The 11,690-nt window shown below is 51.8% G+C and overlaps 1 protein-coding gene across 1 annotated transcript in view; it reads right to left on the bottom strand.

Moving 5' to 3' along the window:
- Positions 1-5,176: 5,176 nt before the first annotated feature.
- Positions 5,177-11,690, bottom strand: part of LOC104546426 (polycomb protein SCMH1-like) — a gene marked incomplete at its 3' end in the record, with an annotated part of 41,234 nt that continues 34,720 nt past the window's right edge. Inside the window, exons 9-10 of the mRNA XM_010191816.1 lie at positions 11,079-11,264; positions 5,177-5,308 (exon numbers count right to left, since the gene is read on the bottom strand). Of these exons, the coding sequence (XP_010190118.1) occupies positions 5,177-5,308; positions 11,079-11,264 (318 nt within the window). The remainder of the gene's footprint in view (positions 5,309-11,078; positions 11,265-11,690) is intronic.

Below are 11,690 nucleotides of genomic sequence, written 5' to 3'. Positions count from 1 at the left end.
ACTCCTGATATTCTGTGATTCTGTGAACTGGGACAACCTCTCTTGGAGACACGTTGTTTTCTGTGGTTTCTACAAACTACAGGGCTGGTCTGTGAACTGAGATCCTCTGGTTCCAGTGCCGTCTGTGTGAGTCCAGCTGGAGGCAGGCAGCCCACACCTTCCCCAGCTTCATCTCGTAATGCTCCATCATGGAAACATCCCCCTGGTCTGTCTGGCAGTTCAGCGAGGCAGATGGGAGGTTATCACCTGCACAACTGCAACCCCCCATCAGGGGGCTTTGTTACTCTGCACTTGAAGAGCTTTTTAATTTCTTTGCTTTTGTGTCTGTGGGATGCTCTTAGAAACCAGCAACACATCCCTAAAGTCTCGTGTAGAGACAGCGCCCGTGTGAAGACTGTGCTGGGCACTGGTGAGGCCGCTCCTCAAAATCTGTGTTCAGTTTTGGGCCCCTCACTCCCAGAAGGACATTGAGGGGCTGGAGCGTGGCCAGAGAAGGGCAATGGAGCTGGGGAGGGGTCTGGAGCACACGAATGATGGGGAGCGGCTGAGGGAGCTGGGGGGTTCAACTGGAGAAGAGGAGGGGAGGGGAGACCTTATCCCCTCTGCAGCTCCTGAAAGGAGGGGGGAGCAAGGGGAGGTCGGGCTCTGCTCCCCAGGAACAAGCGATGGGATGAGAGGAAATGGCCTCAAGTTGCATGAGGGGAGGGTTAGATTGGATCTGAGGAAGAATTTCTTTACTGCAAGAGTGGTCAAGCACTGTCAGGGGCTGCCCAGGGCAGTGGGGGAGTCCCCATCCTTGGGGGTTTAACAGACAGGGAGATGAGGTGCTGAGCACCATGGTTTAGTGGTGGACAGGTCACGGCTGGACTCGATGATCTTAAAGGTCTTTTCCAACCAGTTCTGTGACTGTCTGATTCCCCTGGTGACCTGTGCTGTGTGCTGGCCTGTATGCCACTGGTTTCCCATGTAGGCAGGTGTGTCTTCACTTGCTCTATGTATAAAAGGAAGCTTTCATTACTATCCCTGAGTAAGTTTGGTTCCCTCTCTCACTCCTGCACCACTTTCCCACCATCCCATTCCAGCACCGGATGCCAGCCCAGCACCGAGCTGGCTGCTCTGGGCACAGGGGTGCATGGAGGTTCCCTGTCCCAGGCCCAGACAGACCCACACACAGGATGGGACCTCACCCAGGGCGCTTCATCGGAGCTGCTTCACAGCAGCTACATTTGGGTTCCTCTCCAACAGGACTGTCCCGCTTAAACCCCAAACCGCTTCCCATTAAACATCTGTGCAAAAGGCTGATGTCTGGGAAAGCAGATGGGTGGGCACAGCCTCTGCGCTGGTCTGGACACTGTACCAGGAAAGTGGCTGTGGGCACGGGAACGGGTCTGTGCTGCTCACCTCCATCCTCCGAGGACATCCTGCACCCTCTGGGTGTGACACAGCCTCTCCTTGCCAGGACACACCAGGACACTCGCCCCCCATGTGCTGGGACCACAAAGGGGTGTCAAGGCCCCAGAGCTCACACCGAGGGGATCTGTGTCAGCAGAAGCATTATTTGGGCTCAGCTGGCAAAGACCACGGTTGGGGAGGATGGGAGACCACGTGCATAGGTTCACATTGGTGCAATGCTAAGGAACCAAAGCCCACCCCCTGAATATATTTAACTTAGCAATTAACACACTGTCATTATTCTGGTGTGAACACAATGTGATGCATTCTTCAAACATGTGCTCATGTTCCTGCACGTGCTCACAGCCAAAGGAGAGGATGGGGCCGTGCAAGTGGGGAGCGCTTTGCTCTGCTCAGGAGGCAGAGCTGAAGCCGTGGGCTCCCCCTCACGTTACCCATCTTGGCCTGGTGAGCGCTTGGTGCTGCTGTAAATACTGCAGCAGAGCTGGAGGCCTCTTGGTAGGGTCAATACAAGAGAGTTGGGTTTGTCTTAAAAATACAAACACACAGAGAACTGCTCAGGTGAATGACACCTCCAGAAAGGGGAGAGGGAAACAAGGCAGGAGGGGAACGATTCCTCCGTGAATCACCTGCAGCAGAGGGCAACGTGCTGTGAATGCACAGACTGTGTCCAGGCACAATATCCAGGATCCTTTCACCCTTGATAAGCAGCTTCCCAGTGGGGAGGAGGTGGTTAATTCTTAGGCACATTTTCTTACGCAAATTGCTAGTTTTAAATAAAGGCTTGCATTGAGAGCATTGTAGGAAAACATGCCACGATTAGTGGTGGAGAGGGAGGGAGCAGATAATTAAAGTTTAATTAAACAAATAGCGCTATAGATTCAAGAGTGTTGTTTTACTGCTAAAACATGGAGTTTGGCCACAAGCATAAATCTGATTTGCACAGCTACTAAGCACCCACTGTTTCCAACAAATGATAGTCTTTGAAAAGCAGGTCCCCACTGTGCTGGAACTGCAGCTATTTAGCAAAAAGCCACATAAATGCCACTGGATGGAAGAGGAAAAACAATGTAAGAAGTGAGACAGACTCACAGCATGGTTTGGGTGGGAAGGGACCTCAAAGCCCCCCAGTCCAACCCCCATGGGCAGGGACACCTCCACCAGCCCAGGCTGCTCCAAGCCCCGTCCAACCTGGCCTTGGGCACTGCCAGGGAGGGGGCACCCACAGCTTCTCTGGGCAACCTGGGCCAGGGCCTCACCACCTCACAGGGAAGGATTTCTTCCCAACATCCACTCTAAATCTCCTCTCTTCCAGTTTAAAGCCATCACCCCTTGTTCTATCCCTCCCTGCCCTTGTAAAAGGTCCCTCCCAATCTTTCCTGTAGCCCCGTCAGGTACTGGAAGGCTGTTCTAAAGTCTCCCCAGAGCCTTCTCTTCTCAACCTCAACTCTCTCAGCTGTCCCCATAGCAGAGCTGCTCCAGCCCCTGAGCATCTCTGTGGCCTCCTCTGGACCTGCTCCAGCAGCTCCATGGCCTTTTTGTGTTGGGGGTCCAACTCCCTTTTCTCAATCTGCTGGTCATGATTCCTGTGATGCAGCCCAGGATGCTGTTGGCCTTCAGGGCTGCAAGCACCCATTGCCAGCTCATGTAGAGCTTCTCATCAACCAGCATCCCCAGGTCCTTCTCCTCGGTGCTGCTCTCAGTTCAGTCTCTGCCCAGCCCGTGTTTGTGCTTCAGATCCCCTCCTCATCTTCCTGACTTCTTGTCAAAGGGGCGATGAATGAAGAGTTCCCACTGCTACGTGCTGCCTTTGACTTGGCAAACTGGAAACTGTTCTCTGTACTGCTGAAGGCAGAACATGCCCTGCTAGGGGAGGTCATCACTGTGAGGAGATGGACCTCCTTACCTGAGAAATATTAGATATCTGAGTATTTCAGGCTCATCTTCTTAAAACACACCCTCTGAGATGGAAATATTCCTGCTTGTACTTCAATTTCATGGTGGAGGAGGATGAATGGACATGGTTTAGTGGGCATGGTGGGGCTGTGTTGATGACTGGACTTGATGATCTTAGAGATCTCGTCCAACCTTAATGGTTCTGTGATTCTGTGAACAGGCTGTTAGCGGTGGAGTGGAAATGAATGTCTAGATGAACTGCACCCCTGTACACCTCTGCTGGGACCAAGAACAGAACAAGACCAGGCTGCTGCAGGAAGTTCACACATTCACAGGATCACCACCACACACTTCCTGCCCACTTCTCCTTACTTCTATAGACGAGGCTGGAGCACTCTGGGCACCCAGACTGCACGTCCCATGGAAAGCCCAGGAGATAACTGAGCAGACTTTGAAGTAGACCAAGAATCAGCCTTGCAGACAACCTAACGTGGGTTCCTCCTTGGAATCAGCCATTTCAGTGGCTTTCTCTCTTCACTGACAGTACAGAGTGAACAATATTCACCACCTAAGCAAGGCACCTCGATCTTTAGGGCACACCACCCGCCCATAGAGAAGGAGCTTTGCTAATGGTTACTGAAGTGCAGTGGTTGATGTATTAGAGAAGAATGCCAAGAGACCAGCAAGGTGAGAAACAGACTGGGCATCTGGGATAGACGAGGCAGTCCTGCTCGTCCCCCATCAGCTGCGTGACAAACCTACAGTCGTAATCAATGTAGGTACTCAGGCCATGAGAAAGTGCCCATCGTGGGGTGCAAGTTCAGATCAGCTGTGCTGAGATACGGGGTCAGTAATCCTGGAGTGAACAGGGCACAGGGACGGATGGAGACTAGAACGACACCATGCCACACGGGAGGCTGCACACTCTCAATGCAACCCAAGCCCAGCAAACTCAGCAAGAACCAGGGAAACGGTGACTCTAAAGGGGCTGCAAGAGGCCAAAGCCACTGATCTATGAGCCCAGCCAAGAGTCTCGAGCAGCTTTTCAGGGATAGACAAAGAATTGAGACAAACACCTCGGCAAATTTCCCCATCAATTAATTTAAAGGCTTTAGGCTGAATCTCCAGTCTGCATTATGGAGAGTTTGCAGCTCAAAACAACAGGGAAGGTGGAAGCGTATTCATCAGAGACACCTGCTCAGGCTCAGGAGTCCTCCAGGTACCTGGAGCCTCTGGAAACCTCCCACTGCACAAACCAGAGAGGACATTTCTGCAATGGCTTTGGAGGATGTGGCCCAGCAAACCCGTATCCGTGTGACCCTATGGACACTGTGGGAAGCAGCCGTGTTGGGGATGGGGTTGGGTTTGGCTGAGCTGGTGGAGCACACACCACTGAGATCTTCCCTGTTATTTGGGGAGGGCTGTGAGGGACATTATGGGATCCTGGGAAAGGGCAGCAGCTCCTGGTGTACATCAGCATCTGCACCACACGCCTCAGCAAACCATCCCGGAAAATCGGGGGAAGATTGACTGAAGCAACTGGGCAGGTTTATGACCGTTAATACCACGCATAGCAATGGAAGCTAAAATATGGGTAATTAAATCCCAGATTATATGGTGTTATGTGATGACTATCAGGGTTAGAAGGCATTTTCCCTGCGTTCCACATGCTTTACACAACTGCGTGGGGAACCTGCCTTGGTGTACAGCGGTTTCTTCACTCCTGTGGAACACCAAGCACTGACCCACGCCAGAGACAAAGCAAAGCAGAGTTCCCACACCCGCGGCTCAATGGAAAATCTGACCCTGCTGCACCCGTTACAAGTTGCTATCAACAGCCAGCTTTGGGAAGAGACGCTGTGCTCACCTTCCAAAGGGTGACGGTCATTCTTTGGTAACTTGGGGGAGAGAGGAGCACTGTATGGAGGGGAATCTTGGGAATATCGCTTTGTACCCCGGCCTGGTCCCTGCAGAGAGCCGTCTAACGAACTGCTTCTGTCTAGGAAAAGAGAACAAGCCCTATTTAGGAGTGCAGACTTCCTGGGAAATCCAGTCCTGCCAGAGCCACTTGACACTCGCACGCATCGCCAGCCTGGTAACAGCCTGTGAAAACTGCCATCCAGCTGCAACTGCCAGTGCTTCACGTTTTATACTTTGCTCAGCAAGTTTTATCGTAGGAAAAGGGTGATGAGAAACCTAATGAAGAATCTTAGCCATGTTTTGCCACGTTTCACCCCAAATATCACCTCTAATTGACTTAATTCCATTTCTCCTAATTGTACTCCTTGGCTCACCTCGCACAATCCCGGCTCCTCCCCAGTCCTCCTCTTTCAGACGCTTGTAATCCTTGGACAATTTGCAAACAACCCTTGGATGACTTGAAAACACTCTGTGCCATACACAGTACTCAAATTCCCAGTCTTTGCCCAAATGGATCCCTCAAGCACCTCGGCTGTCACTGCTGCTCTTCTCCAAGCACTTCCCATCGCCAGGGCTCTCCACACTGTCCCCGTCAGGCTGGGCTGTGAGACGATGGCTGAAGGGTGCACATGAAGCATCAGGGGTGGATGGACACAGAGCACGGACGCGCTAACACGGACGGGACAGCAGCCAAGCGGTGCAGTAGTGCAGACCATGCCCAGTTAAGCAGCAATGGAGAGGTCCCCGCAGCCACCCCCTGCAGCTGCCCCCAGAGGGGGAAATGCTCAGGGACAAATGTCGGGGGCTGGAGAACAGCACGGGGCAGCCCAGGGATGGGCGCTGGAAGGGGACAGGAGAACGGCGGGGGAAACTGGGAGCAGACAGCACAGGCGATGTGTGATGCCAAACACACACAGGGACGGGTGGGTGGGAAGCATCAGCATCGCAACATCATTGCCTAAAAAGAAATACAAAAGTATCTGTACTACCAAAATCCTGTGGGGAAAGGAAAGATAAGCTGCTTATAGTGAGGCCCTGGGACTCCATACGATCAAATACGATCAAAAATCACTGTTACATTGTCAGAAAGACAAACACTGCCCTCAGGCCAAGTCCCTGTAAGAAACATTCTTACCCAGACAGAGACAGGAAACAAATGCTCTCAGTAACGTCTCTGGATGTCTCTAAATGTAAAACTGCATGACCTTCTTCACCCAACAGGCACAGAACCACAACAAAAGGTGAGGCGTTTTAAAGGCTTTATCAGGTTTTGTCTTGGGTTATTTTTTAAACTGACTGATTTTAAAAGTAATGCAAATGCAGAAGGTCAGGTTGTAGAAGATAACCCAGGGAATCAGAAGTCAGGTCAGTGTAAATTAAGGGAAGGATAACCCAAAAGTTGGTCTGTAGCTAGGGTCGCTGGTTTTACAGGACAAATATTAAGACAATAAAGGAATGGAGCAATGCATGGAGCTGCACTCGGCAGTCACGGTGCCGGTCATCAGGAAAAAACCAACCTGAAAGATGCCATAAATGTCATGAATGTGTATGATCAGTGAGGAAATCATCTGGGAGGAAAGGACCCCAAATCTAAGTGGGTAAATGTTCACTTCCAGAAGGATGCTGAGAACAAGCAGATCATTTATGGGAGATGAAAAGGAGCTGCTATGGAGTCGCACACTGCAGAGGATGGCAAGCACAGGGATGAAGGGAACCTTTTCACTCCTCTTGTCTTTGGACACAGTATAAAGGAAAAGACAGGGCTGTGCCTTCAGCTACTTCAGATACAAGTGCACGGGAACAGAGCGAGAGGATGCTGTGCAGAAAGGTAAAACTGAGAAAAAATAAATAAGATTCTCCTGTCTGCAAATGATGGGACAGCCTCGAGGGATATTTCACTGGAGGAAAAGGAAAAGCATCTGCCCATGCTGGGTTTGTGCTACTGGCCACCCCAAGGCAGTGAGGATGCACGCCTTCACAGTGAGAGGCCACTCACCTCACCTCATCCAGTCAAGTCCAAGCCCAAGCCCAAGTCCAGGCTCCTGCTGTAGGATGCTGTAACCTGCACTGACTGCGCAGGTACCAGCTCAGGCGTCGATGCCGCTGTGACACTCACCCGTGTTCAAACAAATCCCACCCTTCCCTTGCAGTGGCAGCCACGCTGAACACCAGGGCACGGCTCAGAGGGTAAAAGAAACGGGACAGGAACAAAAATCCACACTGCTGACTAAGAAGTGGAAGTCAAATAACTGAACGAACCCAAACAGGGGAGGTGAGGGTGCAGAGGAGGGCAAAATGTAATGTGTTAAAGGTGGCGCACATAAAACCCCGGGTCTGCTGCAGCAAATTATAACAAAACTCAGTGACGCGCTGCTCAGACTGGAAACACGGTGCTAACATTTAAAATAGGAGGTAGAAATTATTTTGACAAGAAAATGCTCATGTCTGACCTCAGCCGTACCACAAGGCTTGTGAGAGGTACCAAAGGAAAGGCTGGACCAAAGCAGTGACACACGGCACATTCTGTGGTGGGCGATCAACAGGGAGTAACCCAGCAGCTTCCTATCACGGGTGTGCAGGACAACGGGAAAATCACAGAGGTATCAGAACAAGGAAGAGTGGTCAATCTCATCTGCCTGGAATTCAGCAAGGCATTTGATAGGGAAAACACGAGGATCACCAGGAGCTTTGTAATATTTGAGTGGAATAAGAGTGGGCTGAGCACTGAGCAGGAACACGAGGCTGGAGAGCATGGTGAATTGTCCTGAGGATCCTTCTGAGCCCAGTGTCATTTAATACTTTTATTAACAGCTTTGGCACAAATGTTAGAGATACACCGATGAAATCTGCTGACGTTTTCCCACACTAGACCAGAAAAAGTAACATTTGAAATTATGCAGAAAAAAATATATACCAGAAAGTACCAGAATGGAAGTAAATCCAGCAGCAAAATGCAGATGTGCACATGAAGCACTGTCCCAAGAGCTGGGCAATAACTGATGAGAAGAACAGGATACGCGACCAGGACGGGTTGATCATCACCTGCAAGGACACAGCAACGAAAAGTGGCTTCCAGAGACATTTCCTGTGACCGTGGTGGTGCCAGTGCTGTGGCACCAGGTCCCCAGGAGCTGGGGCCCTCTGGTCACCTCATGACATCTAACTCAAGCCAATGCCAGATGAGGAGAGCACAGAGCCTTTCCTGCCAGAGCAGCCAGAAGTGAGCTCCTCTGAAGGACACAGCTGCTCTCTAATGATGGCCAGACAGAGGAGAACCAAGATAATGTTAAGACAAGAAGACATGGATACCAAGTTGCCCGACAATAAATTTGGGCTAGAAACTATAACATAATTTCTAAAAATTCAGCAAAAATCCTTGGAGCAGACTCCACTGGAGAAGCAAAATCCCCAGCTCCAGAGCTGATTAAAGCAATGCCGTACGCTGTGGTGCCTGCAGTGACCGGACCCAGGGCTCAACGCTCCAGAAAGTCCCTCCAGTCCCATGGCCCCAGATCAGCTCTACCTGCTCACAACACTTCACAGCCCATCACTGTTCCTGTTAACAGCAACCAACTTCCCGTTTTCTTGCACATCTACTGCTTCCTGGTGTACAACTCAATCCATTTCCCCTTACTTCCACGATGACGCCATTCTTAGCAAGACAGAACGCCGGGACGCAGCTGAGCTAAGGGCTGCTGCCAACCACCTTCCCTCTGCCCGAACACACGCATGGACTCTCCGTGGGATCCACAGTGGTGCTCCTGTGACGAGAGCTCGTGCTGGGAACTGAGACCAGCTCCCAGTGCCAACCAGTGACCATTTTCTGGAAGAACCAGCCCCATTTAGGCACATGAGCACCGGTACTGGAGATACAGCAGGACATACAGAGCTGAACGTGACCACGGCAGTTTTGACTCTTGGTGTCATTAAAGCTGATGCACAACTGCATCTTCCGAGACCAGTCCTGACCTCCCAAAATCACCAGTATTATTTCTTTGCCCTCACCAGAAGCCACTGTATTGTGCAGATAACAGTGTTTATCATCTTCTTTCAGGTGCATGTGAAAGATGTTAGTTGACCAGATGTCCAACAATCCCCAGGACATCAGTATGAACCTCAGGACCGGGTGTTACCACCTCTCTGACTGTGGTTAATCTTTCTTTAATCCCTGCAAACACTGATGAAGAGTTCAGGATGGGCAGGCCTCAGCATTCTGCTGTATCTGAATTCTGTTCCCCTGAATTCTGACTTTGCTCTTTATACTTTTGCCCCCTGCCAGGCAGCCTGGCTCTGAGCACAGACACCACTGACTTCTCACAGTGCCTAAAAACCACATGTGAACTACAGGACCCTCTCCATCCCAGCCTGCTACCCCTGCCCCTGCCTCTTCCTCCCACTGTGGATTTGCTCTGTCTCATGATGACAGGGTACTTCTATGCTGAAATGTGGGGATTTCTTCTAACTGGGGGTAACCTCTAGTCCCAGTAACCAGCCATGCTGTTCCTGTACTTGCCACAGCAGCCAGCCCATGTCCTACAGCTCCTCACAGCACAGCGCGGGTCCCTGCTCCTGGCACCGCTGGCTCCAACGTGGCTCTGGGCAGTCTCAGACACAGCGGACGCAGAGGACAGGGACACCAAAATGCTCAGAGGACAGCGACACCGAGATCCTCAGTGGACAACACCACTGAGATCCTCAGCAGACAGTGATGCTGAGACCCTGAGGACAGGGGCATCGAGACCCTCATGCTCCTTCCACTGCTGCCAATCCCTTCCCCTGAGCACTGGGGCTCTGTTGGATGCGATGAAGCCCTGTGGCATCAGGCTGCTGCCCCTAAGTTTCATGTTTAGCAACTTTTCTTTGAAAAGTTCTTCCCAAGTGCTTATCCTTTCACATTAGAAATTCTTGCTTTTTTACTGTCAAAGCTGTAACTATCCAAAGGATTAACTTTGGTAAAAGAAGTTAATCAGTTAATCAGTACAACAGCTATTTGCTGTCTGGGGAGGGGGGGTGAAGGGCAGTGGAGGAAGCAAGACAGGAGAGCAGATCAGCACAAGACACTTGTCAGCTACCTCCTAAAGAGGGTGCAGACAGCTTCATCTTCTCCAGGACCGGTTCCTACAGCAGCAGCTCCCCCAGAGCCTGGGGAGGCAGCTCTCACCCCAGGCCTTGCTGAGACCACACAGCACTGCGGGGAAAACGATTGCTCTTCTTGTTTTCCACCGCTTTCGCTTCAGAGCAATTTTGCAGCCTGGCAATTTGCATCATGGCATGAACTATCTTGCCAGGGGTGTGCTGCTTCAACGCAGCCAAGCGTTAGCCATGCCAAGAAAAACAGAGCCACCTATGCCTCAGATTGCTGCGGCGTGCACCACCCCTGCGCCGAGGGCTGGATGTGCCGGCAGCAGATTCACAGCTACGGCGGAAACCTCTCTGCTAGGTTTTAATGCCATTTCTAATTACAGTTTACCTGCTGCACGTTATCACTCTTCTACTTCTCATGCAGAGTCTTTCACCGTCATTCCTAACTGGATGAAGTCACTATGATCAGATTACAGGAAGCAGGAAGGACCGGGGGACAAGGAGAGGAGGGAAGACAAGGAGACAGCATGGATGAGTGGAAACCTACAGGCAGAGATGGAAATCAGACCAACAGGCAGAAAATACGGCAACTGGAGCCCTGCGCATAAAGAGCCCCGCGGGCACGAGCACGACACCGGGCGTGATGCAATGAACCCTGCAGAGAGGGCTCTGAAACACAGGCCTGCCTCCTGAGACAAAGATAAAATCTGGGTTAAGACACGGGGCACCTGCGGTCCCTACAGCGCCGCCCCCGCCCCAGCTCCTACCTGGTAGATACCTGTCGTGGTCGTACTCGTGTGAGCGCTGCATGTGGCTGTTCTGAGTGAAAGGCTGGTTCCCAAAGAGGTTGTCACTGCGCAGATTGTGGCAGAGCTTCTCCAGGAAGCGGAGGACGTAGGTGATACTGTTTACTGCTGGCAGGTTCAGAGTGTGCTGTTCCCGATCAAACACAGCTGGAGACAGAAACAAACAGAGCCCAACACGTAAACCCCCAGCAAAGGCAGGAGACTACGCCCAGGGCTGCACAGACGGCTTCTGTATCTCAGCATTGCTGGTCTAGACCAGAGCAAACAAAAGCCACTGCCTTCCGCTGGCTGAGCTCGCTTCCCCGGGACAGGCTACAACCGGTCTGCTGCACCCAGCGCCAGGTACGGGGCTGCGGCGCTGAGAAGCTGCGTTCGAGGGCACGGAAAAACACATTCAAGGAGGGGCCTGCACTCCCAGCATCCGGGTACATGCGGGCTTAAAAGCCAAACTAAAAAACCGGGGGATTTCTTGTGTTTCCGTCATGAGTTCTGAAAATCCCACCCGTACCGCCTCCTCCTGGGGGCTCGAGCAGCGCTGGGGTCGATAGGTGAGGCCCAGGCTGACATCGGGGG

Source organism: Mesitornis unicolor, unplaced genomic scaffold (genome assembly GCF_000695765.1).
Source record: "Mesitornis unicolor isolate BGI_N332 unplaced genomic scaffold, ASM69576v1 scaffold11479, whole genome shotgun sequence".
Classification (NCBI taxonomy): domain Eukaryota; kingdom Metazoa; phylum Chordata; class Aves; order Mesitornithiformes; family Mesitornithidae; genus Mesitornis; species Mesitornis unicolor.
The sequence above is the reverse complement of the archived record's forward strand: the minus strand, read 5'-3'. Positions and strand labels throughout refer to the sequence as shown.